This window comes from Podarcis raffonei, chromosome 13 (assembly GCF_027172205.1).
Source record: "Podarcis raffonei isolate rPodRaf1 chromosome 13, rPodRaf1.pri, whole genome shotgun sequence".
Lineage (NCBI taxonomy): Eukaryota > Metazoa > Chordata > Lepidosauria > Squamata > Lacertidae > Podarcis > Podarcis raffonei.
The window spans coordinates 51307766-51335021 of NC_070614.1; the positions used below are offsets into that span (position 1 = coordinate 51307766).

General features: G+C 52.0%; 1 protein-coding gene across 9 annotated transcripts in view; it reads right to left on the reverse strand.

Moving 5' to 3' along the window:
* Positions 1-27256, reverse strand: part of KDM6B (lysine demethylase 6B) — a 99237-nt gene that overhangs the window by 34002 nt on the left and 37979 nt on the right. For 5 of the 9 annotated variants that reach the window (XM_053362069.1, XM_053362063.1, XM_053362066.1 and 2 more), the window contains 9 exons: positions 15411-15540; positions 14272-14411; positions 12744-12873; positions 10157-10255; positions 8552-8786; positions 5331-5423; positions 3543-3710; positions 2883-3023; positions 829-1155 (listed from right to left, as the gene is read on the reverse strand). In XM_053362069.1, coding sequence (XP_053218044.1) covers positions 829-1155; positions 2883-3023; positions 3543-3710; positions 5331-5423; positions 8552-8786; positions 10157-10255; positions 12744-12868 — 1188 coding nt within the window. In that variant the 5' untranslated portion in view covers positions 12869-12873; positions 14272-14411; positions 15411-15540. Of the gene's footprint in view, positions 1-828; positions 1156-2882; positions 3024-3542; positions 3711-5330; positions 5424-8551; positions 8787-10156; positions 10256-12743; positions 12874-14271; positions 14412-15410; positions 15541-20138; positions 20162-26455; positions 26567-27256 lie in introns of those variants that run through there. The other 4 variants (XM_053362067.1, XM_053362068.1, XM_053362070.1 and 1 more) reach the window with 4 other exon arrangements.

Below are 27256 nucleotides of genomic sequence, written 5' to 3' on the forward strand. Positions count from 1 at the left end.
TGTTCTAGCATTTTAACTTTTTATGTCTCAGAATCACAGAACCAGAAGGGACAATGAGGGTCATCTGGTCCAAATCCCAAATATTTCGCCCAGCGTGGGATTTGAACGCAGGACCCCAAGAGCCTCACGCTCTGCCAACTGAGTTATTACTAGTGTCATTGTGATTTCCCCTCCCTCGCTTTATCTTTTTTGTAAACCGCCTTGAGGGATTTCTTTCCTTACGACAGGTAAATGTAAAGGAACCCCTGATCATTAGGTCCAGTCGTGATCATTAGGTCCAGCTCATCTCGCTTTACTGGCCGAGGGAGCAAGCGTACATTCATGTGGCCAGCATGACTAAGCCGCTTCTGGCGAACCAGAGCTGCGCACGGAAACGCCGTTTACCTTCCTGCCAGAGTGGTACCTATTTATCTACTTGCACTTTGAGGTGCTTTCAAACTGCTAGGTGGGCAGGAGCAGGGACCGAGGAACAAGAGCTCACCTAGTCGCAGGGATTCGAACCGCCAACCTTCTGATCGGCAAGTCCTAGGCTCTGTGGTTTAACCCACAGCACCACCCGCGTCCCTTTTCCTTACGACTTTTCCCTGTCCTTACGACAGAGCGCTGCCTAAATTTCATGAAACAAACAGATAATAAGATCCAAAACGGCAACAACCAATTGCACGTTTATTCAAAATGCAATTGGGGCTGTTTTAATTGATGCGACAAAAGTGGACGAAACTGATACGGCGATTGCCGGTTTCGGGAGCCAGGCCCGAGGCCTTGCGACGCTTGCTCCAATTCATGGACCCCCGCGAGAGCCCCCCTCACCCCCTCGCCCCCACTCACAAGGCAGTCAGGGTTCGGTGGCCCCCGCGAGGTGGTCTTGCTGGTGGCGGTGGTTCCTCCTCCGGGGTTTGGGCGCGGGACGTAAGGCACGCAGGCGGCGGTTGCTGCTGGTGTGGCAGTGGAGTCTGACCGCACCCGGGGGGCTCTGCCGTCTCTAAGGTCACTTCCGTTGGGCCGGGCCAGGCAGCCATGGCTGTCGAGAGGGGACCGGTGTGCTGGAGGGGTGCGGGGGCTGGGGGCCATGGCCGGCAGGCGGTGAGGGGGCGGGTGGGAGCCGTAGGCGGGGCAGGGGTAGGGGAAGGGGTGGGCCACCGAGTTCCTCTGCTCCTAAAGAGAACAGGGGGAAGACAAGGAAAGTCAGGAGAGGTCCCCCAAACCGGGGAAAAACCCAACTCTTTGAAACGCAGGTGTTCTTCACATAATGCATAAATCAGCCTTTCCCAACATGGTGCCTTTTAGGTTGAACCCCAGCCAGTACACCCAGGGGCTGATGGGAGTTGGAGTCTAAAACGGCCATACTGGCTGAGGACTGATGGGAATTGTAGTCCAAAACAGCCATACTGGCTGAGGACTGATGGGAATTGTAGTCCAAATGGCCATACTGGCTGAGGACTGATGGGAATTGTAGTCCAAAACGGCCATTCTGGCTGTGGACTGATGGGAATTGTAGTCCAAATGGCCATACTGGCTGAGGACTGATGGGAATTGTAGTCCAAACGGTCATACTGGCTGAGGACTGATGGGAATTGTAATCCAAAATGGCCATACTGGCTGAGGACTGATGGGAATTGTAGTCCAAAACAGCCATACTGGCTGAGGACTGATGGGAATTGTAGTCCAAAACAGCCATACTGGCTGAGGACTGATGGGAATTGTAGTCCAAACGGTCATACTGGCTGAGGACTGATGGGAATTGTAGTCCAAAAGGCCATACTGCTGAGGACCAATGGGAATCGTAGTCCAAATGGTCATACTGGCTGAGGACTGATGGGAATTGTAGTCCAAAACAGCCATACTGGCTGAGGACTGATGGGAATTGTAGTCCAAAACAGCCATACTGGCTGAGGACTGATGGGAATTGTAGTCCAAACGGTCATACTGGCTGAGGACTGATGGGAATTATAGTCCAAAACAGCCATACCGGCTGAGGACTGATGGGAATTGTAGTCCAAACGGTCATACTGGCTGAGGACTGATGGGAATTGTAGTCCAAAAGGCCATACTGCTGAGGACCAATGGGAATTCTAGTACAAATGGCCATACTGGCTGAGGACTGATGGGAATTGTAGTCCAAACGGCTGAGGCCCAATAGGAATTGTAGTCCAAATGGCTGTACTGGCTGAGGGCTGATGGGAATTATAGTTCAAAACAGCCACACTGGCTAGGGACTGATAGGTGGCACCAGTTTGGGAACGGCCAATTTTTCCTTCCGATATGTAACCATTCGGACTCTTGCGTTTCCGCATGAACTGGAGGCAGAGTTGAGGGCACACCTCTGAGGTGGGTGGGAACAGCGAAGGTGATACCCTACCCCACCCCACCCACTTCCCAGGGCCCCCCAACCCCATGCAACCCAAACCCAGACAGATCTGAATTCGAGAGCGCCACGAGGGGGAATGGAGCAGGCACAGCAAAGTGTTGAAGCCCCCTCAAGCAAGCAAGCAAGCCAGCCAGCCAGCCTACCCTCCCCTCCCTCTGCAAGGGAAAATCACGAGAGCTAGAAACTTGTGGGGGTTTTTTAACTTAAAGGCAGCCGATTCTAGGACATGGAAATGCCCAAAATATTGACATTGCCTATGAATACAAAAGCAAGGATGGCAAAAGAGCGGCGGGGAGGGGGAAGGGTCAATTGCCCCGCTAATTGACGCCACCAGTTATCTGATAAGAACTAAATGACATTAATTATCGCAAAGGTTTGCTACGAGGGTACAACGAGGGTAGCCAGATTTTTGACCGGGGAGGGGGGTTTTCCGCCTGCCCGGTGGTGAAAGAGGCCAGGCCGATGTCCATGGGCAGGGAGTGGATGCAGGGATGGGGGGGGGGGACAGCCTTACTTGTCTCTCTGGGGCAGCGACGTTCTTGCGCTCCTGCCCCCATGAGTCTCCGTGGAGAGGGTTCCATAATCCCGGCTTGGGCAGCTGGTAGTGGGGGTTGCCAGGGACACCTGGCGGGTGCTGGCACACCCCGTTACCATTCTGCGTGCGCCAGGAGTGGAGATTTGCAGGGGGGGGGGGAGACAGCGAGACAGAAAAAGCAGAGGGGGAAGGAGAGAGAAATGGAGGGAGATGGTCACAGCGCCCAACATCGAGAGGCAAGCCCCTTCCCCAAATCCCACCTTCGTACGGCAAAATAAACCTGAGTGGCCAACCAAAATGGGGCAGGGAAGTGTCCCCTCCGCCGCCCCAGGAAATTTCAAAGAGCCCCCCCCAACGGCTCATGCAACGAAACGGCAACATCTTCCTGCAATTAAATCACTACACCCCCCCCCAAGAGCAAAGCGTCAAGCGGCGAGCCCTGCGAGTGGCGCCGGGCGTCTCCCAACAGCCGGGGCAGCGAAGCGAAGGCAGCCAGGCCAGTGCCAAGCAAGAGAGCGTGCGTGGGGCAGGATCTGGGCTGGCCCCACGGCGCAAGCAAGCAAAGCGGTGGGAGCGTGGCAGTGGGTCTGGTTTGCGGCGGTCCCTTTTGCACCCAGGGTTCCCCCTCATCCCCTGTACCTGGTCAGGACTGGTGCTCCTTCGCCTTTTCATGGGGGCGGGGATGTCCTCCCCGTGCCCCGGGTGTGGCGGGTGCTGGACCGGGGCGATTGGCTGGACCACAGGGGGCTCCATGGGCGGCCCAGGCCTCTTCAGCTGGGGGTTGCGCTTGGCAGAGAAGTTCCTCTTCTGGGAATTTGGGGAGAATCGGGGAGGAAAGAGGGATTTGCAAAGGGTTATTTTCGTTAAACGCGAAGGCGGCAGCAGGGCAGCTCAGTCGGTAAAGCATGAGAGCCTTAAATCTCTGGGCTGTGCGTTCGAGCCCCACGTTGGGCAAAAGATTCCTGTACTTGAGCGGGTTGGACTAGATGTCCCTTGGGTCCCTTCCAACTCAACAATCTCGTGATTCTATTTTAAAGAGGCAGGAGGTGATCCACAGCCACTGAAGGGTTGGCAGCGGCTTCAACCTAACTCCTCACCAGCTCCCCCTTGCTCTGGCGAATACAGTAAGTGATAACGAGGCTTCCAAGTTGTTCCCCAAAAATTAGCTCAACGATGGTGAAATGGGGAACGAGAGAACGGTGGAGCTGTTGATTTGTTCTTAGCTTATTGCTTATTTCATCATCTGAAGTTTTCAAATAGTTGGTTTTTTTCTATTTTTGCTGAAAATGTTATTTTTTTATTTTCTTGTTAAACCGCCTTGAAGTTTTTCTTTCTTTTTACAATTATGTGATAAAAATAAGCAGGTTCCAAGTTGTTTGTGACAGATTACCTCAGATTATTCAAAAGATGTGCGAGAGGGGAAAGTGACCCAATCCACACTCTGTTATCTTATCTATGCTAATGAATTAAAACAGCCTATCAGCCTGAATCCACATCCCCCAACATTTTGAGGCTTCTACAGAAAGCAAACAATGTAAGTGACGCTTCGTGTATTTCACCTTATATAAAGATTTGTTTTTTTCTTTTAATGTGTGTGTGTGGGGGGGGGGGGAATACCATAATCTGTAAAATTCAAAAAGGTGAAAGAAATCTTGAACGGTGCAGAATGAATCACACAACTTTAGTTGCCCAGTGAAAACGTTCCTATTCAGTCAGGCCTTTTGGGCTGATTTAACATTTGATAACCTTTAAAATGTGTTGTGGGAGATGGGGTTATCCGCTTGTTCTTGTTTTTATCATGCATTTTGTGCTTTTTACCTTATATTTTTATACTGTGCCTGGCCCTGAGTTCTATGGATGAAGGGCAGTATAATAATAATAATAATAAAAAAATAGCCATGTCAACCAGGCTGACGGATGTGGGTGCATAAGCAGAACCTCTGAGGCAGATCTCAATGCCAGCGGCAGGTTTGCACGGGGGCAAGACAGCCCCTTCATGTAACTTGGTCCCAGCCCATTTTAAGGCTTTTGAAGTTATAATAATAATAATAATAATAATAATAATAATAATAATAATAATAAATTTTTATTTATATCCCCCGCCCTCCCCAGCTGAAGCCGGGCTGAGGGCGGCTAACAACCAATAATAAAAACAAGTTGATTGAAATACAACTTAAAAAACAAGGTTAAATACAACATTAAAATGCAGCAAGAAGTTATTACTCTTGCTGCAACAGAAGAGACACACACTGTTAAATTCAGAACGTCAAACAGTGCCAGTGACAGGAGTCGCCGTCCACCGACATCCACAGCATCACTGGTTTGCCCTCGAGAATGAGGGGCAAAGCAGTCAAGAGATGCTGCGGAGAGGCAGAGAGGAGAATTTGGGGGGGGACAGGTGAGAGTCCCTCATTGGCCACCACTCACCTCAAGGTGCAGGAGGTTCCAGACTTGCTGCAGGGGGGGCAATGCTTTCGGTCGGTGGTGAGAAGACCCCGAGTGATAGTTCCACAGCTGAGCCTGGGAAAAGTCACAGGGAGAGCCGAGAAGGAAGAAACGTACGGTTATAAAGCAAATGAAACCAGTTAAAGTGACGGATGTGTGCAAGGAATCATACAGGAAACAATCAAAATTAATTCCAAGCGTTAATATAATAATAATAATAATAATAATAATAATAATAATAATAATTTATTATTTATTATTTCAATTCAATTTCCTTTATTCGACCGATAGTCAGAAATAAAACATTACGCAATAATTATAAACTATAACATCATAGGGGTACATAAATAAGGTAGGGCCACAGTACTAGACCTCTCACAGGTAATCCACATCAAAGCATTCAGTTATACGTTTCCAACACTTGAGTGCCAGGAAAAGGAATTTAGCCACTGACAAAGTTGTTATCCCAGAAGACTTATTTAGCAGATATGCTGTCTGCTTTCCTCTTTGTCAGGAACTGAGCTGGGGTAAGTGTGGAGTTATAAGGTACTGTCTTAAATCGTTGTAAATGGGACAGCTCAGTAAAATGTGCTCTGTGGATTCTACCTCACCCAATGCACAGTGGCATAATCTCTGGTCATGTGGGACTCCTCCATATCTTCCCTTCAGAACCGCCGAGTCAAGAACATTCAGCCTAGCCACAGTAAATAGTCTGCGGTATTCCACGTAGTGGATATCCGCCAGGTAGCGAGCTGGAGCAGCCCGATACAACTGCTCCCCCAGAAACAACCCAGGTTTCACACGGGCTATGTCCTCCTGCCTGGCAATATCCCTTAATCTTTGAGCAATTACCGCCTTTGCGTGGCTATACGTCATGGACTCTATATAAAGAGAGGACAACCCGCACTTCTGCACTTCCTCCACTATCTCCCCTTCCCATGGAGATTTAAAGTTATCCCTCAGAATTAAGGGGGCCAAACCCACCTTATTTATTATTTATACCCCGCTCATCTGGCTGGGTTTCCCCAGCCACTCTGGGCGGCAAACAACAAAACACTAAAATACAATAACCTATCAAACATTAAAAGCTTCCCTAAACAGGGCTGCCTTCAGATGTCTTCTAAAAGTTTGGTAGTTATTTTTCTATTTGACATCTGGTGGGAGGGCGTTCCACAGGGAGGGCGCCACCACCGAGAAGGCCCTCTGCCTGGTTCCCTGAAACTTGGCTTCTCGCAGGGAGGGAATCGCCAGAAGGCCCAATTCCCACATAAAGTGCTTATAACGAATGAAATGGTAGCGGTTAGGGTGTCAGACTAACCCTCCAGAAGAGAGGCCAGGGTTCAAATCCTCGCTAGGCCAAGAAAAGCTACTGGGGGTGAATTTGGGGGCTGGTCACTGACTGTCAGCCTAACCTACCTCACAGGGGATTAATGGAGAGAGGAAGAAGAATGGACATGCCCACCTTGAGCTCCTTGGTTTAAAAAAAAAAGTGAGACATGGAGGCAATAAAATAAATACTAATGCCCCACAGAGGACCTTAAGGTCCATAAATAGCAACACCCTAGAGGTCCCGGGCCCTAAGGAAGTCAGATTAGCCTCAACCAGAGCCAGGGCCTTCTCAGTACTGGCTCCGGCCTGGTGGAACGCTCTGTCTCATGAGGATCTGATTTCTTTCCGCAGGGCCTGTAAGACAGAGTTGTTCCTCCTGGCCTTTGGCTTGGAATCAACTTGATCCCCTCCCCCTCTTTCTTTTTTCCTTTCTCCTCCTGTGATGAGGCTGCATTTTATTATTTTAATGTTTCGATATTTTAATGTTGTATTTTAATCTTGTTTTTTAAGTTGCATTTCAATCAACTTGTTTTTATTATTGGTTGTTAGCCGCCCTGAGCCCGGCCTTGGCTGGGGAGGGCGGGATATAAATAAAATTTATTATTATTATTATATTGAATGTTACACATTCAGAATAGGATAGAGAAATACCAAAGATTTGCACCAGGGAATCAGTTATGCTAGTGCATTTTGTAATTTCGTAAGCCAGGGGACTCGGTTGCCCAGTTCAACCTTCTACTGATTGCCATATTTTCATGTACGGTGACTCTCCTGTTACTTTTACGGAATATTTCCTACCAATGGTTCGCTGGGAGTGAATTTCCGCTCCTTCTGCTGATAATCTGCTAATTTTATTGCGCAATGTTATAAACAGACTATTGAATAACCTAGTACTTTAATTTGAATCAAGCTGTTTATTAAAGGTAAAGGGACCCCTGACCATTAGGTCCAGTCGTGGCTGACTCTGGGGTTGCGGCGCTCATCTTGCTTTATTGGCCGAGGGAGCCGGCGTTTGTCCGCAGACAGCTTCTGGGTCATGTGGCCAGCAGGACTAAGCCGCTTCTGGCGAACCAGAGCAGCGCACGGAAACGCCGTTTACCTTCCCGCCGGAGCGGTACCTATTTATCTACTAGCACTGGCGTGCTTTCAAACTGCTAGGTTGGCAGGAGCAGGGACCGAGCAACGGGAGATCACCCCGTCGCGGGGATTCGAACCACCAACCTTCTGATCGGCAAGTCCTAGGCTCTGTGGTTTAACCCACAGCGCCACCCGCGTCCCTAAGCTGTTTATTATCAAGTCGTCGTCGTTATTATTATTATTATTATTATTATTATTATTATTATTATTATTATTTTATCAGGGCTTATTTGCATTGTTCTAGGTCGTTGTGAGCTTTGTGGCACACATTTTGGTCAACAACTGGGAAACACTGGCCTGCGAGTGCTCCAGTTGGAGAACAGCCTTTACCAAAGGTGTTGTGGGCTTTGAAGACACTCAAACTCAGGACGCAAGGGAGAAATGTGCTAAGAGGACGGCACGCTTGGCATATCCACACCATGATCAACTCCCACCCGGAAACCGATGTCCCCACTGTGGAAGGACGTGTGGATCCAGAATTGGCCTCCACAGTCACTTACGGACTCACTTTTAAGACCGTGTTCATGGGAGACAATCTTACTCAGCTACGAGGGATCGCAGAAGAAGGAGAAGATATTTTGTCGCTTCAACGGCTTGCAAACTGCCTTGCGTGCCACAACGCAGAAAGGCAGTGTGCAAATTAAATACAAAATGAAATGGGCTGCCTAAGCCCTGTCGTTCCTCCCCGCAAAGAGGCCAATGGGGGCTGAAATTGAACATTATATTTATTTCCCTACCTGCTGCAGTCGTCCGATCCGAGCGTGCATCTCTCCGTAGCTCCCATAATCGTAGTCTCGCGGGTACCGGGTGGCATTCTGGTAGCAGCGCACGGCCTCCTCGCAATCTTGCTCCGACTCGTAGATCTCGCCCAGCTGCTCCCAGAGCTGAGGCTGCCCTGGATCCCGGAGCAGGGCCTGGACGCAGCCGTGGATGGCCTCCAGCTTCCCGTGCAGGGGCCGCGGGGCCAGGTTCCTGGGGAAGGGGAGAGGCGTCAGCAATGGGGAGAGGCAGTAAGGAACGCTGGGCATAGCTGTCAACTTACAGATTTGAAAATAAGGGACCAGCAGCCTCGAAAATAAGGGATCAGCAGCCAAAATAAGGGATTTTAGTCAACTAGCTGCCAAACGAGGCCTCAAGCGGTGGTTCCCACAGCGCAGCAACCCGGCAAAGGGGATGCAGCAAGGGAAACCACCGTCACCTCTCCGCTGGGAAGCGCTGAGCAAAGGCGAGTCCCCAGGCAACGCGGCCGATTTGATGGGCACAAGGCATGCAAGCTCCACCCCCCAGTCATTCTCAGACTCCTTATTGGGTGAGCAACGCAGCCAAGCAACCCAGTTGGAGCCTCCCTCCTCCCTGGCCGGCAGGGAGGGAGGGAGAGGACCTGCTTCCTTTGAAACCCGGGAAATTTAAGGGACATCATCAATAAGGGACAACAGCGGGACACAGCGCTGGGATAAGGGACTTTCCCGTCAAATAAGGGACAGCTGACAGCTATGATGCTGGGGCCCCTGGTAAGGTCTTTCCTAGCCTGGGGCCCTCCAGATCCTTTGGACTCCAGCTCCCATCAGCCCCAGCCAGCAGAGGGTTGGTGGTGGCAATAATAATAATAATAATAATAATAATTTAGTTATTTATACCCCTCCCATCTGGCTGGGTTTCCCCAGCCACTCTGGGCAGCTCCCAACAGAATATTAAAAACACGATAAAACATCCAACATTAAAAACTTCCCTAAACAGTACAGTGGAACCTTGGTTGCCAAACTTAATCCGTTCCGGGAATCCGTTCGACTCCTGAAACCGTTTGAGAACCAAGGTGCGGCTTCCGATGGGCTGCAGGAGCTTCCTGCAGCCCATCGGAAGCCGCGTCGGACGTTCGGCTTCCGAAAAACATCCGAAAACCAGAACGCTTACTTCCGGGTTTTCGGCGTCCGGGAGCCAAAGCGTCCGAGTACCAAGGTGTTTGAGAACCAAGGTAAGACTGTGCTCTGAAACGTCTAGATACCAGCAGGTTGGGGACCCCAGTCCTGGGGGCCGGGGTTTAGAGAGGGGGATTCTGGGAAAACTGACTTCTTGGTGCCATGCGATGGGAGTGAAGTTCACAGCAGCAAAGCACCAGCAACCAAGACTCTCGAGGAATAGGGGGAAAGCTTGGGGAACTGGATTTGGGGTAGCCTGAGGCCATTTGTCCAGAAAGTACGGTGCTCAGGGTCTGGACACCCCCCCCCCCGTTCAACCTCTCCCCCCCAATGTACAGGGTTGGGGGCTGGGAGCTGGAAGGATGTGCCACCACAATCCCTCCCGTAGCTGCTGATGTTGGCAAAATGCCCTCTGGGAGCACTTACCCTGGGGGGAAGTAGCCCTTGCTGTGTTGCCCCATGTTAGAGCCATGGTTGGGCGGCAGGTGCGGGGGCAGCTGAGGCTGGCCGACACTGGCAGAGCACCTGGGCGGAGGCAGGAGGGGAGAGAAAGGTCAGAATGTTGGAAGGGACCCCAAGAGTCTTCTAGTCCAACCCCCTGTAATGCAGGAATCTCAACTTATGTTGTGAACAGCCCTGAGATCTATGGGTATAGGGGGGTATACTACTACTAGTAGTAGTGATAAAGTATCCAAGACAGTTGGCCATCCAACCTCTGCTGAAAAACCTCCATTTGTCTCATTTGTCTCTATACTAATGCACAGAGTATGGGAAACAAGCAAGACGAATTGGTCATTAGTCCTACTCCCGCAATGCCAGAATCACAACTAAATCAAGTAAGGGGACAAGGTGGCTGAGCGGGACAACAGCTGCTTTCCATGCAGAAGGGCCTGGGTTCAATTCCAACCCCCCCCATGGCATATCCAGGGAGGGCTGGGCATGTCCCCTTTCTGAAACCCTAAAGTGCCACTGCTGCCAGCCAGTGTAGGCATTCCTGAGCTACATGGAGCAATGGCCTGGTTTTGTATAAAGCACCTTCCTAGGTGTGTAAAAGAGAGGTCAGCCACGACACAAGCCAGGCTTGTCAGTGCTCAAGGCCAGCTGCAGCTACCCTTTGGAGCAGGAGTGGAGGGAGGGGGACTGCACTCTGCACATGCTTATAGGCTCCCTGATTCGTGGTTCATTGAATGCACTCTGGGGCTGAACCACAGCTCCAAGGACAGGCCTGGGAGCCAAAGTCTCCTTGAGTGTCATTATTTACTTATTTAGCAAAATTTCCGAACCACCTGGTTGTAAAGCAGTTCGCGAAGAGAACAGATCAATAAAACGACCAGTAAAAAAAAGTTAAAGAGCGTTCAAAAAAAAGGAAAAACAGCTATCAACTAAAAAGCAGATTCAAATTCGTGTCTGCCTCCCAAGCACCTGGGACGTATTTTCAGCAGATGCCACAAAGAGGAGGAGGAGGAGAAGAAGAAGAAGAAGAGGAGGAGGAGGAGGGGTTTGGATTTGATATCCCGCTTTATCACTACCCGAAGGAGTCTCAAAGCAGCTAACATTCTCCTTTCCCTTCCTCCCCCACAACAAACACTCTGTGAGGTGGGTCGGGCTGAGAGACTTCAGAGAAGTGTGACTGGCCCAAGGTCATCCAGCAGCTGCATGTGGAGGAGTGGGGAATCGAACCCGGTTCACCAGATTACGAGTCCACCGCTCTTAACCACTACACCACATTGGGTAGCACAGGGATGGAGTCTGCCTGGTGTCGACAGGCAGGGAGTTCCAGAGGGCAGGTGGGGCATCTAAACTATCTGAAAGATGGGGGGTGGGAGGGAAGTCAGATGTGGGGCCCCTTTCCTTCCTGCTTTGCAGCGGAAGCTGTGGAAGCCAAAACACTTCAGGGGGCTGAAGTGAGGGGGGTGCAGGAGAGAGGGAGAGGCGAAACCTCTCTCAGAGCATTCAGCGCCATGTCTAAACTCCAATGGGTGCGGTTTTATGGAGGGTGCTCGGGTTAGGCGAATGCAACTCATCGCCCACGATTCTTTGCACAGCTGTGGGTGTGTTTGCTTTGCAGGTGTGTACACATGAATTATATATATATTTGTGTATGTATGTGTGTGTATACACACACACACACACACACACAGGAGAGCGCAATATATGGTCTGAAGCTCAACATCAAAAAAACGAAGATCATGGCCACTGGGCCCATCACCTCCTGGCAAATAGAAGGGGAAGAAATGGAGGCAGTGAGAGATTTTACTTTCTTGGCCTCCAGGATCACTGCAGATGGTGACAGCAGTCACGAAATTAAAAGACGCCTGCTTTTTGGGAGAAAGGCGATGACAAACCTAGACAGCATCTTAAAAAGCAGAGACATCACCTTGCCAACAAAGGTCCATATAGTTAAAGCTATGGTTTTCCCAGTAGTGATGTATGGAAGTGGGAGCTGGACCATAAAGAAGGCTGATCGCCGAATAATTGATGCTTGTGAATTCTGGTGCTGGAGGAGACTCTTGAGAGTCCCATGGACTGCAAGAAGATCAAACCTCTCCATTCTGAAGGAAATCAGCCCTGAGTGCTCACTGGAAGGACGGATCCTGAAGCTGAGGCTCCAAGACTTTGGCCACCTCATGAGAAGAGAAGACTCCCTGGAGAAGACCCTGATGTTGGGAAAGATGGAGGGCACAAGGAGAAGGGGACGACGGAGGATGAGATGGTGGGACAGTGTTCCCGAAGCTACCAGCATGAGTTTGACCAAACTGCGGGAGGCAGTGGAAGACAGGAGGGCCTGGCGTGCTCTGGTCCAGGGGGTCACGAAGAGTCGGACACAACTAAACAACAACAACAACACACACACACACGTACGTACACGCAAGGCAGGTGTGGAACAGCCTTCGCCAAGCTGGAGAGCTTCCTGCTGCTTCCTGGACTACAACTCCCATCTGCCCCGGCCAGCGCCGCCCCTTTGGACTACAACTCCCAGCAGCTCCCACCTCCCCAGCCGTAAGCCACTCACCTGCCGCCCTGGAGCCATGGTCGGGAATGGCAGGAGCTCCAGGCGTTGCCGCTGCAGCCCAGGTTGCCGAGAGAAAAGGGGTCCCGTCCAGCACGGCCCCCCAACTGCTCCACTGTGCGATGCATCCAGCCTGTGATGGGGGGAGAAGTGGGGTTCAGGCGCCAAGCAGGGAGCTCCTTCCCAACTTCATGGAGGCCAATTCCTCCTCCTCGCCTCTGGCCAACCCATAACCCCTCTCCTCCTAAGGCCCACCCCTTCCAGCTGCTGGCTCCTCCCACAATCTCAGCCCCCCAAAAAACACAATATGGAGCTTATTCCAGCTCCCTGGCCCCTCAAGTCCAGCATCCTGTTCTCCCCGTCCAAGGCCCGCTCCTGTCCATCCTCCCAGCTGCTCCTCATAGGGACATGGGGTGCTAGCTTGTGTCAGACCAGACCACTGGAATCTACCGTATTTTTCGCTCTTTAGGACGCACTTTTTCCCCTCCAAAAATTAAGGGAAAATGTGTGTGCGTCCTATAGAGCGAATGCAGGCTGCGCGGCTAAGCCCAAAGCCAGAACAGGGAGACGGAGTGCTGCGCAGCGCTCCGTCTCGCTGTCCTAGCTTGCGGACGGCTGTGCAAAGCCTCCGCAGGGCAGCAGCGTGCCTTTACCCCACTGCCCTGCGGAGACTACGAAGGCTGTACGAAGGTGGGGGGAAGGCTGCAGCGCTTCCCCCCCCACCAGCCCCACAAGCTCGGGGGGCAGCGGAAGGTGGAGCGCCGCCTTCCCGATGCTCCCCGACCTGGTCTTTGGGGCTGGCAGTGGGGGAAAGCAGAGCTTCCCCCCGCCAGCCCCAAAGAGCAGGTCAAAGGAAACCCAAAGCATCCGGAGCCCAGCGGGAACTCCGGCTGGACTCCGGAGGCTTCGGGTGAACGCACCTTGTTTTAGAGGGGGAGAACAAGAAAAAAATTTTTTTTTCCTGTTCTCCCCCTCCTATGGTCCGGTGCATCCTATGGTCCGGTGTGTCCTATGGTTCAGTGCGTCCTATAGAGCGAAAAATACGGTATCTAGCTCAGTACTGGTAGCACTGGCTGACAGCAGCAGCTATCCAGGGTTTCTGGCAAGACAGTTTCTCCCAGCCCTCCTTTCCTGTCTAGCAACTTCCCTTTCAAATGACTGCCCCACCCCAAGCAATAGGCAGCCTCCTATGTGTGCCCCCCCCAACTTCATTTAGAACTCTCTTTTCATATTCATACGCCCAGATAATTAGTTGCTTCCGCTGCAAGATTTCACTTTTGCGACAATTGCCCAAATGTGCGTTTCGGAATTTATAAATTTGGTTAAGCCATTTGGGGGCTTAAATTTTTAAAAAATGGAAAGAAGGGGTGCAGATCCTTCGAATTAAACATACAAATATGTACCGGTAAATAGATATCTTGCAGCCCCGGTCCCAACTAAGTTCACGGCCCCCCACTTTGCTATTCCACCCCAAGAACAACAAATGAGCACATTATTAATTTCCCCAAGTAATTATTATTATTATTTTTACCTCTCCTGCTGTGGTGGATGCGCCTTGGTACCCCACCCTCCACCCCCCCGGATCTGAGCGACGGGTGCCCCCACCCAGTCGCGGCTTGCTGCAGTTTCCTCTGGTTTATTCCCCTTCTCCAGTCACAGCCACATAAAATGCTGAGGGGGAGAGAAAAAAGAGAGCACACGAATTACTTGCAATTCACAAATATGTTTGTTTCAATTGCCCACCTTGGGTCTAGATTCCCAGGGAGGGTAAGCAAAATGCAGAGGCCTCCAGAGGTTCCTGGACTACAACTCCCATCATCCCAGATCACTGGCTGTGGTGGCTGAGGGAAGTTGTAGTCCAACAACATCTGAAAGGCACCCAGTTTCCTCACCGATCTGCCTTGGCCAACCTGGTGCCCTCTCGCTTTGACTACACGTACCATCAGCCTGAGCCAGCCCAGCCATATGATAATGGGAGTTGTAGTCAAATGCACCAGGTGGGCACCAGGCTTGGGGAAAAGATGATCTGGATTAAGCTCAGCCAGAGATAGCATAAACAATAATGTTGGAAGTCTCGGCGCTTGTTGCTCAAATGTCCAATTAAATTCACCCCCAAATCTTGGCATTAAGTCATTCGGGTGCATGATCTCTGTTCTAGATTAAATCAATATGAACATGGCCTGAATTGGAAATCACAAATTCAAATTATACAAAGGTCTGTAGGCCATTTATTGCAAACACAATGTATTTCTGGTTCTTTTACTGCTGAAAGCAACAAAAGGTGAATGCAAAACAACATTCAAACGAATGTGAACTCCTAAAATTTTATATAATTAAACACAAACACATGTTGCAGTGGTTTTATATCAAGTTTCCTCGGTTCTGCCTTATTAGTGGGCTGGACGCAATTAATTTAGTAGCAGAAACTCATTCCCTTCTCCACCCATCTCTGTGGATATAGAGTTAAGCAGCAGGAAAGAAAGAGTTAACAGAGCCATGTGTTTCTCTCATCCAATCAACACAGGGCCTCCTTTGCCCTCCCTCCAATGGAATTCCTTCAAGTGGGGAAGGGAGGCGGGGCTTCTGCTCCTGCCAGCCCCAAGGTTAACCCTTGCCCTACCACACCTGCCCCTTCTGCCTCTCCAGATGGAAATCGCAGCCTGCACACACCTACTGTGCTGGAGAAGCTCTGAGTGGCTCTCTCTGTCTCTTTCTCTCTCTCTCTCCTAGAAGACGGCCAATCACACGATGTCCTCCGCGTGGCCGCCAATCATCTTTCACCTCCGTCTCCTAATGAGGTCTGGAAATCGTAGAGATAGAAAAAGAGAGAATGGCTTGGGTTAGTCTTTCGAGGAGGCTGCTTCGGAACTCTGCACAATGCGCCTGTGTTCTGCAAAGGAGAGACGCTTTTGCTGGGGAGGGGCAACGTGTGTGGGGGCAGCTGGGTTCAGGAAGACCTTTGCCCCCCACCTGAGACGTGCTGCATGTGGGATCTCCTCTACTGGAAACTGCACGAGACCGTTGACCTGCATTGCCTTTTTACCATTATCTAAATCTGCCAGGTATTTTGTCTCTTGTTGCTGTAATTACTTACAATTCCTAATTATAATACCTAATAGCGTGGTATTGCTTTTTAGCAAAAGCAGCTAAAAGAAGTAAACCAGCAGGACCTTAAGAGACATCATCATCATCATCATCATCATTATTATTATTATTATTATTATTATTATTATTATTATTATTATTGGCATAACATTGCGCCTGACAACCCTTGTTGTCAAGTACGTCATTATCACCGTGCTCCTCTGCCTTTTATTTCCCCCTGACTTCACTATTAATTATTTGCTGCATTCATATCCTTCCTCCTGATCTTCCAAGGAGCCCAGCGTGGCAGATGCAATTCACCTTCTCCTCATTTAATCTCAACAACAACCCTATGAGGTAGGACATGGGTGGCGCTGCGGCCTAAACCACGGAGCCTCTTGGGCTTGCCGATCAGAAGGTCAGCGGTTCAAATCCCCATGACGGCGTGAGCTCCCATTGCTCTGTCCCAGCTCCTGCCAACCTAGCAGTTCGGAAGCACACCAGTGCAAGTAGATAAATAGGTACCGCTGCGGTGGGAAGGCAAACGGTTCCGTGCGCTCTGGTTTCCGTCACGGTGTTTCATTGCACCAGAAGCGGTTTAGTCATGCCAGCCACATGACCCGGAAAAACTGTCTGCAGACAAACGCCGGCTCCCTTGGCCTGTAAAGCGAGATGAGTGCCACAACCCCAGAGTCGTCTGCGACTGGACTTAATTGTCAGGGGTCCTTTACCTTTTTTCTTCTTTTTTCTTTGGCTGACAGCTAGTGACTGGCCCAATGTCATCCCCCAGTGGCCTTCATGTGGGTTTTGAACCCTGCTCTCCCAGTTCCTAGTCCGACACTCGTAATTGCTACAACCAACACCGGCTACTGAACATCTCCCCTCAAAAAAGCACACTCAACGCCCTCAGGGCAACACTTCCTGCATAGGATGAAGCTGTCTGTAAGTCCGCAGAAACCTACACCATAGCAAATGCGTTGGCCTTTAAGGCGCCACAAAACATATGCGCTGATCCTGACTTGCTAGTTGTGTTATTAAATCGCACAACTGCTACAGATAACTAATAATTACTGTTTCCCTTGTCGTTTCAAACTGCAGGAATGAGAGGGGTGGTCTTCTTGTTGCAAGACATGATGTGCATGCAGAGGTTATGCGCTCTGGTTTTCAACACGCCTGTCGCAATGATTTAGGGCGATTTGCACGCACTGGGGCAGAGCAGGTTCATATCTCTACCAATTCTAAGCAGGGACCGGCAAAGGTTTCACGGCTGAAAACCCCAGAGAGCCAATGCCGGTCAGATCAGCTTTCCACAACGTGGCGCCCACCTTGATTCGGACTACAACTCCCATCAGCCCCAACAATAACAAAGATTTGTTTTTTGTACCCCACCCATCTGACCGCTGCCCCAGCCACTCTGGGCCACTTCCAACAGATATTGCCTCTTGTTTGTCTGGGCAGAGAGGGGTGTGCGTGTCTTTGCAGAAACCTCCGATCTTTGCGCGTATCCACAACGTAGTGCACTTTGCAAAGGTAAAAGCCAAACCCATTGCCCCAAACAGTCCTGCCCATGGCTCCACCCCCGGCCTCCCCATGAGGAAATGTGGCAGGCAAGCTGGAAAAGACTGCAATTCATGGTCCTCCACCACACACACACACACACACACACACACACACACACACACATACACACATGTGGATGTGTGTGCTGAGCAGCCCGCAAAACGGAGATAATCGCACTGGCCTACATTGCAAGGTTGTCGTATGCTTCAATATCTCTCTCTCGACCTTTTAAAAATGTGTGTAGGCGTGTGAAAATAATATTTTGCCATTTCATTTCTCCCTTCCTAGTGCAGCTAAGAAGCGCTGGCAGTGTGAGCGGTTAAAATTAAAAAAAACTGAAATTCACACCACCCGCCATGCGAGTTGCCCCAAGTTTTAAAAACACCCTCACATTTTGCTTCTGCTTGGTAGATGAGAGAGTAAGGCCGGGGTCTGTGTGTGTGTCCAATTTCTGCTCCAACCTGTGAGCAGGTATCCTTGTCAGGCCTCTAACTTTTAACAACACACACACACACACCAGGAAATCTGGGTTGCAGACAAAAGACCTGTCAGTGATATTTTCTGGCTCAGTGTGCACAGAGACTCTGTGATCATTTTCTTAGCGGGTTGTGCCCACGTCACTGTCCTGAAAAGCCCTATTGCTGGGTGTGAGTCCTGGCGACTGAGTGTCAAGGGGAAAGCACTCTGTACATGCCTATTCCTGCACTGAGGGGGGCAGGGGTTGGGCTGGATGACCTTCAGGGTCCCTTCCATCTCTACGATTCTATGATTCGACTGCTGCTTCCCTGCGCTGATGGGCGAGGGTGGCAGCTGGAACAAGGTCCCAGGATCATCCAGCCTTATGCATAAGGCTTGTGAGGCATTGAAGGGATTTATTCCTTCTCTCCCCCCCCATCCCAAAATAACCTGCCTCAACCACTGCAAAGAGGGGGGTGGGGGGAGTTTGCAGGCCTGGGGTTTGGCGGAAACAAACCGGAGGCAACTTTTTTCCCACGCTGCCCCACGACGACTGCGAAGGAAAAGGAAAGGAAGGGGCTTGCTAGTCACCGCCGGTGACTCACGGCTCACACAGTCTTTTCGCCTCAACCCCCCAAGCATGTCTGGGTCTACGTCCTGCCATAAGCCTGGGCCAAACACACCAGCCCCCCCCCCGCCAGCAGCACCGGTGTGGTCAGCCTACCGTGGCCGTGAGCCAGACAGTGTCTCGTGAGTCGACCCACGGCTACTGGAGGGGTGCTGGGAAAGGGAGCTGGGGGGGTCTGACTGCCCCAAACATGGCTGCACTTAGGAAACCCCCAAACACACACACACACACAAGTTGGGGTGGGGGGGTTTTAGCAAGGGCCCTCTTCCCAACCTTTAACTCAGGATAGGGAGAACCGGGGCGTGAATTTACGTCCAGACCAAATAGCAACCCTGAAGCCAAAGACCACGGCTATTTCTGGAAGAGCTGAGAGCTAAGTTTGGCTCAGGGCGGGACGGGGCAGCGGCGGCGGTTGCGTTGGAGCAAGTAAGGCCGGGGGGGGGGCATGTCGTAAGACCTCCTGTGCATACTCCTGCCTTGTGAAATGTGGCGAGGGGGGCAGAGAGGAGGCGTCCCAGGGGCAATTGGTCTCTCCGCCATAGAGGGCGCGAGAGAAAGTCTAGCCTCCGTTCCGAATGCGCCAACCGCACGCCAGCGACAGAGCATGGGACACGCCAAGGGTGCCCGGCGCTTGGGCTGAACACACAGGCAAATCACGGCAACGAGGCTGCTGGGGACACGGCACAAAACCTCCGGAGGCATGCATGACAAAGAGGACGCATGCTAATAATATGCCCGAAAAACAGGCTGTTATGACACAGGTAAGCTCAGGGAAAGTTACAACGCCTGCGGAGTGTGTTGGCATCACCCAAGATGCACTCCATTCTGAAATTATTCCCTAGGTGTACCGCCGTCTACAGCCAACGGCCGATTTACGCACGTCCAATTAACACACGACCGCGCATGCGCATATCACCGCGACCTGGAAGAGGCTGGGAAAAGGCTCTCCACTGTCATGGGGTCAGAAACGTAACCCCAGTGCAAAACGGTTGTTGCCTAATAACTAGGGCTGGGCAATATCTGGTTTTCAACATTGCAATGCATTACTGGCTAAACATTATGATATACCGATACATCGCGATGTCTGAAGTAAAGATGGAGCAATGTCGAGAACCACTGGCTAGCTTCATGTTTCTTCCCACATTGTGATTTTTGCGCAGCACACACACACATCGTGATTCGCAATATATCGCCAGGTCAACATTATGAAAATTATGATATGGACTTGAAACCGGTTTTGGGCGATATTACAGCCCTACTGTATACAAATATGATTATATGCTACATAGAGAAATTCAGAAGCATTTCTGCTTCCAGATGTGGAGGCTGAGATCAGACACCACACCGACTAAAAGTTGAGACCCCACCCGAAAGGGCACAGGGGTCTAAAGCCCTTCGCTCGCCCTGCACACACAACTTTGCAGAGCCATTCCGAATTGGGGAATCTGTGCTACCTGCCTCGAGAGTTCACCGATAGAATACTTCCACACTCCTTGCACGCTCACACTCGTGCGAGATCCGTATCACCAGCAAAGACATACACGCTGCATTTTCTCACCCTCGTGAGCTCAGCTCCGGCACAGGACACCAGCACCTCGGCCCCCAACATACGCCTTTCTGCTCCCCCCTCAGGTTGAACCGCAACAGTCTGTAAGGCCAGGCATACACACCTTCCAATACCGAGATCCAGGTTCTGGGCCGCTTTGCCCCCCAGGGCACCCTTGTCTTCACCATCTTGACTGGCTGACCACCCCCAAGGTGAAAAAGTAGCTGCAACAGCAAAGGAATCCCAGAGGACTCTGTTTGTTGACAATTCCAAATTCCAGTTCTGTTAGCTCCTGTTAGGATGACTCTTGGGCTGCTTCTAGTTTATTTGTGTTTTCGGTTGCGTAGATTATTTTGTGTGTGTGTGTGGCGTCATAATGCTGTTAAGACATGTTTTTTCTTTCTTTCAGACAGCAGAGAATGTAGAACATGCATTCCTAAATAAAATAAAACGAACAAGGATTCGACAAACACGCAAATCACACACACACACACACAGACACACACACACCCGGGGCCAAATGACATGTGTTTGTGCATGTTCAGAAACCCGTGACCCACACACACACGTGTGGCTACACACGCCCATTTCCAAACATGTGCAGCCCATGTTGCTGGCACACACGCAATCTCCATGTGTGCCCATACACCCGGGAGCTTTCTACATGATCTCGCCATGCCCCCGGGCCGTACGAAAACTTTGTGCGCCTGCGTGCTTGCATTCTGGTGTGAACCAGCCGGTGACGCCAACCACACACTCCTTCTCTTGCTCACACCACTGTGACACAATGCCCCACATCTCCCCGCGCCCAGTGACATCCATGCGCCCTGCTGATTTGCACACAAGCGAGCATGCTCCTCTCTGTCCCACTACTGCCAACCTTCACAAACTCCACGCTGCTGCTGCTGCTGTGGGGATTTCGGGGCTGAGTTGTGACGCAACTGTGAGCGAGCCAAGAGGAAGCGATGGGGGCAAGTCCTGGCAGTGCAGCTGGCGTAGGAGGGTGAGGCTGGCCCGTCTGGGGACTCACCCAGCCTCCAGCTACTACACCCTCCCTCCCTCCCTCGGACAGCAGAAGCGTCCAGTTCCCACCCAGTCTGGCCAGGGTGCCAATGCGCACACCCCTCGCCGCTCCAGGGCCTGCGCATGTGTGGGTGTTAACGGCAGCTACTAGGCTGAAGATTTCTCCCAGCGAGGAGGCCAAGGCAGCTGCAACTTCAGAGAAGCATTATATCGCCCCTCCCGCCCCCCACAGAACCATTCCTCGCTCTAAAAGCCCGCGTTGCATTATGGGGAAAATCGACAGGGATGTCACTGGGGACCGTCCACCCAGGGAGGAAGTGAGGCAGCTCGTGTGAGTGGAGGATGTAGGGGGAGGGACAGGAAATGCACCCCAACACACACACACACACACACACACACACACACACGGGTCTAGCGAACCATTTCCTGTGCAAGCTGCTGTCAATACACAGCCCAAAGGAGAAGGCGTGGCCAAACCCAGCAGACACAAAAGACACCTATTTGATGCTAGAAATCTAAAATAAGAAAAGCAGGGCATGCAAACACCAAGACACACACCCACGTGTGTGGTTGCTCTCTTTTGCTCCTACACACGCACAGCTAGAGCCGTCAGCTCTGTCACATCGCAGCGTTGCGCCGTCGCCCGACATACTCCCACAACCTCTCTCGCGCTCAGCGCCCACCCACCCCGCCACACGCACAGAGTTCTGGGTGAGGAGGTGAGGTGACCCTCCTTCCCTGGGCATGCGCGTCAGCGGCCCCCGCACGGCGCACCGAACATGATGCGCAGGGGATCTCCAACACTCCCACGCCTCCAGGAAGGCGCGGGGACAAGGGTCCTGGGGGCGGCTGCCCGGAACCCAGTGGGGCAGAAAGGGCACCGCCAGATTGGCCCCAAAGGGCATGGCGCAAAATGGAAAAAGTGCCCCCTCTGCCCACTGCCATAGAAGATCAAGCGGATCAATGCTCGCCCAGCAGATTTAGAAATTTCCCCCAGTATCAATGGTGGGGTGAAACATCCCCCCCCCCCCGCCGAGCTGTGTTGTTTTGGGGAAAGGTCCTTTCAGTTTCCCCTCCGCGTTCATATTCTCCGAAACAGAGATTGCTCGCTGCTTACGGGACAAATTTACAAGAAAAGGGAAGCAGAGACGATGGCAAGTCGCCCCAACCGCAGAGGAAGCAGCGAGTCACGGGAGACTGTGCGCATCACGGGTAAGTGTGCCTGAGCATGGAGGGCACCGACACAAGGCGTGAATGAGGAGAAGGAGCGACCGGCCGAAAGCGAGAGTGAATGGGGGCCCACGAGGGTCAAGGACACAAAGGCGGGCATGGGAGATGGTGCAACGGTCAGATAGGAATGATAACCAAGAGGGAGCCAGTCTAGTGTCTCTTGGTCGGGAATTCCACAACATGGGAGCCACCACCGAAAAGGCTCTCTCTCTCTGATGGGGATGTAGGCGAGAGAGAAGATGCTCACCTAGGGAGTTGAGCTAACATCTCTCCAGGTGGAGCTAGGCCGCAAAAGAAACATTGCAGTCCTAATTCATTCCTGCTTAAGGGACCAGGCCCCCACCTCGCAAGGAGATGCAGGCAACTGGCAGGGCGTTACAGCAGGGTCTGCGTTGGCTCGGGAGGGCAAACCGGGCTCTGGGCTGATGCCAACCATGGGTGTCTCACCGGGTCAATAAAGATCCCCAGATACACAGAATGTGTCACTTGCACCCACCCCAAAGATGTACCCAAACAGACACACATTTGGGGACGTATGCACAGACACAGCGCACACTCGTAAGGGGTGCAAATGCACGCAAAACACCGCAAGCACATAGACACAGGCCTCACTTGGGTAGGGTAAAGGTAAAGGGACCCCTGACCATTAGGTCCAGTCGTGGCCGACTCTGGGGTTGTGGTGCTCATCTCGCTCTATTGCCCGAGGGACCCAGCATACAGCTTCCGGGTCATGTGGCCAGCATGACTAAGCCACTTTGGGTGAGCCAGAGCAGCGCACGGAAACGCCATTTACCTTCCCGCCGGAGTGGTACCTATTTATCTACTTGCACTTGGACGTGCTTTTGAGCTGCTAGGTTGGGAGGAGCAGGGACCGAGCAACGGGAGCTCACGCCGTTGCGGGGATTCAAACCGCCGACCTTCTGATCGACAAGTCCTAGGCTCTGTGTTTTAACCCACAGCGCCACCCGCATCCCTACTTGGGCAGGGAGCAAGTCACAAATGTAAGGAACACACACGGATTCAGGGCAGCAGGGACCCAAAGGCACTTGTATGTGTGCATCGAGACCACTTCTCCCTTCACTTTCACCCAGTTTCCGTAAGCACATAAGCCATCGGTGGTTCCCTCCTCCTCCGTGAATCTGTCAAATCCTCTTTTAAAGCCTTCTTAAGTTGGTGGCCTGTGGCAGGGAGTTCCGCACGTTAACTGTGCACTCCATGAAGACTGGCGTCCTTTCATCTGTCCTGGTAGCGACCGGCGTCCTAACAAGGAGACCCCCATCCCAACCCCAGTCCGAGGGAGGCGCATAGGATTTTTCCTCCGGGTTCTGGCAGACGCCAGAGCCGTAGTCCTCCCTCCAGGGAGCGTGGAGAGGGAGCGCTCAAAGAGCAAAGCGTGGGAAGACCCCGTAGGTCAGGAGAACCTGGAGCAACCGGCCGCTTTCTGGGATGTGGGTTTAGGAACCTGTTTGCAAGGGATCAGCGGCTCTTGTGTGTGTGTGTGTGTGTGTGTGTGTGTGTGTGTGATTCATTAGGCACAATGAACAGGTCTCCCACACATTCGCACACAGGAGGGTGAGAACAGCTGTGTCAGCGCTGAGTCAACACCAGAAAGGCTGCCATTTCTCTCTCCCCAAACCCCCATGTCCTGGAAACCACTGAGAGAACTGGGAGGAGAAGAGGGCGAGAGTTAATTCAGTTCATATCCTTAATGCGCGCACACCACGAGGGAGGCACAAAACACACCCCTCGCAGTGACACACACACACACACAGAGAGAAGCCCACACGCCTTCCCCTCAAAACGCAAGGCATCCACACACATCAATCTATAAATGCAAGTCAGGATAAAACACACACGCTCACACACAGAGAGAGATACACGAAGCGGCCTGCTTCTGCCCACACACAGCAATCCGGAAAACACACCCCCACACACAGGGCAGTGCGACAGACACACCCACGCGCAACAGTGCGCGGTGAAGCAACACCCCCGCGTGTGCCACTTTCACAGCACGGTGGGCTGACGGCGTGACGGCAGGAGCCCACGACTTCCTTGAACCCAGCGCCAGCAAGCCAAACAACGCACGCTTTTCGCAGCAGCCAACGCACCGAGGGCGCATGGTCGGAGGACCACACAGCCAGGGGCAGGCTGACGTAAGCAAGTCCCCTCACAACTGCCACGCTCAAGACGCCGCCACAGCAGTGCACTAGCCTACTCACTAGGGAAAATATACACATCGCAAGCAGCGCCCAGGAGTGCGCAGGGCCCATGCGCGAGGGACCCACGCGGTGCGTCTGAGTTGTCCAATGGAGTGGGCGTGTGATTTTCTGCCATGACTCCTCCGACTCCTCCTCCTTCGCCCACGAGGGCCAATCGCACAAATAGATCATTCACAAGAAGCGCAGGCGTATTTTTCTGTTTCGCATGACTTTTCTGCTTAGGTCTGAGGGGCGGGTGGGGAGGGCAGACCACTGCGCACTGCTAAGCCTTCCCCAGCAGGGAGTTCAGCTAACTTGCGCCCGAGGAAAACCCCTCGGCATTTCAGGGGTTAACAGATCACAACAGGGCTGGGGAAACCCCCCTTGGGTTACACAGCTGGGGAATCCCAGACAGATTTCTCAAGATTCCGACCTGGGTTCCCAGTAACCCACCTTTCCAGATTTGCATCTACCTGCCTTGAAAGAGAGAGAGTAGGAAACACCCAGAAATCAAAGGGGTTCTTCCCCATTGTTTTTTTTGGGGGGGTTGTTATTGTGGGGGGGGGATGTGTGTGCGCATCAAATGCCCCTAAGGAACACACAGATACACACCAACACAAAGGACACACACAGATGAAAAAATTCAGGTGTGTAACACCTTCTAAAGAGACACATCGGCTTCCCCAACTTTAGGTTTTCTGGACTGTAGTTCTCATCAGCCCCACGGGCATTTTTCAGGCACCACTGAATAACTGCATCACATCTGTAAGGACTTGGCCATCTAGTGTGACTCTTCGGAACTCCCTGCTGATTGATTATCAGGCAGGCGAATTCACTGTACTCTTTTCAGAGCCTGCTGAAAACCTTCTTGTTTAGTAATAACAGTAGTAATATCGGTAATGATAATGATAATAACATACTACTTATTGTATAAGTGGGTTATAACACGAGTGCCGCATCCACTCTGGGCAAGCCCACCTAGGTGTTCAGAAAGTTTGTGGGGGTTCGAATTTGCTGTAGTCTATTCTATTGCAGTTTTAACTTTCTGTATATTTCAAATGACGGCTGTAAACTTCTTAGTGATAATTTCGCCGTGTCACTTTCGTCGTAAACCGCTTTGAGGGTTTTCTTCCACGAGCAAGCAATATATAAGTTTTATGAAATAAATAAATAGTAAGAAAAACAACAACAACCTTCAGGGCTGAGGGCAGCTGTTCTGGGATGGCTGTTTTAGACACAGAAACGTCCAGACGTACGGACTTATCTGAATTTGCACGCACATATACAAACATTGCCCCATATCGATATCGTTTCACAAAATGCGCAGAGCGAAGGACCCAGGCAGACAGGCGATAAAGAGGCCTTGAAGATTTGTGGGGCAGGAGAGGGATTGCACACAAACAAAGCACAAGAGTTTCAGAACAGGGTCCTTGCACAAGATTACAACACTGGGGCAGAAGTGAGTCAACTCGTCCCGAAAGTCTTGCAACCCTTGCCGAGCGAGAGACAAAAACTTTATAGAACGACCCCTTTGCGTCCCCGTCCCCCGCCCAGAAGAAGCACAGGGGCACGTCGCCCATGGCACAGTGGGGGCAAGTGCCACCAGAGCCACACACCCTGTGGGAATCAACTCTCCCCCGCCAATACATACACACACACACAACATACAATTTCGCTTGAGAATGCTGCATCAGCAATGCCCACGGCAAATAAACACACACCTTGAGTTGGAAGAGACCCAAAGGGTCATGTAGGACCCAAACACACAAACACACACACCCTCGATGTGAAGGAATCCCAGCTCAGGGAGGTTTTTGAGACTGAGCCGGCGAGCGTTGAGCGCGCGACATGTGCCAGGAGAAAAACCGGCACGGAAACTCTCTCTCTGCCACTCGCAGAATCCTTCCCTTCCCCTCACAAACACACACAAAGGAGGCAGACACACAGAGACCCACGCACACCCACGCCCACACCCACGGCCTGGGCTTACCTCGTGGCCTGAGAGAGGCATGGCGCGCTTCAAAGCGTTGCTGTCCCCCAGGGGTACACAAAGGAGCACTGACTGCCTCGCACACAGCGCACAGCCAAGGGAATCGTGCGTGTGTGTTAACTTCTGTGCTTCCTCCCCTCGCTTGCCTGCCTGCCGGCGTGTCCTGCCCTCCCCCCCCTTACACACACACACCGTGTGGGGTTCGGGGTCCCTGCCAAGTCAGCAGAGCACATGCGGGGGGTGAATTCCGGCCACAAGTGACTCAGCCCCCCCCCTCGTTCCCTCCACCCCCGGGAAACTTGTCCTGGTTTAAAGGGCTGGGGTGACATCATCGTCAACTCCCCCCCCCACAGCTCCCTCCTCCTCCACATAGCTCCCCACATCGTTGCCCCGCCTGGGAATCCCAGACGAGGAGGCGGCCTCCCCCTCGCCCAGCCCCGAACTGCTGTCCTTCCGTTCTAAGGAAACCAAGAAAAGCCTAACAGGGAAAACACACACACACACACACACACACACACACACACAGAGCAAACCCCAACACAGTCATACTGGCCAGGAGCGCATAACAGACATGGGCGGCGCATGAAACTTTGCAAATGTGTAAGCGCTTAGACGTACACACACCGTGTATCTAGCTATGTATTTCCCTGCAATGCGCGCGCACGCACGAAGTGCTCTCCTTCATCTGAGGGCGGGCTGTTCGATCCAGAGGAGTAGAGGCGCAACGGCAAGATCTGCGGCCACACACACGCCGGAGGACATGAGTGCGCAGAGACCGGAGAGGGGAAAGCAGAACGAAAC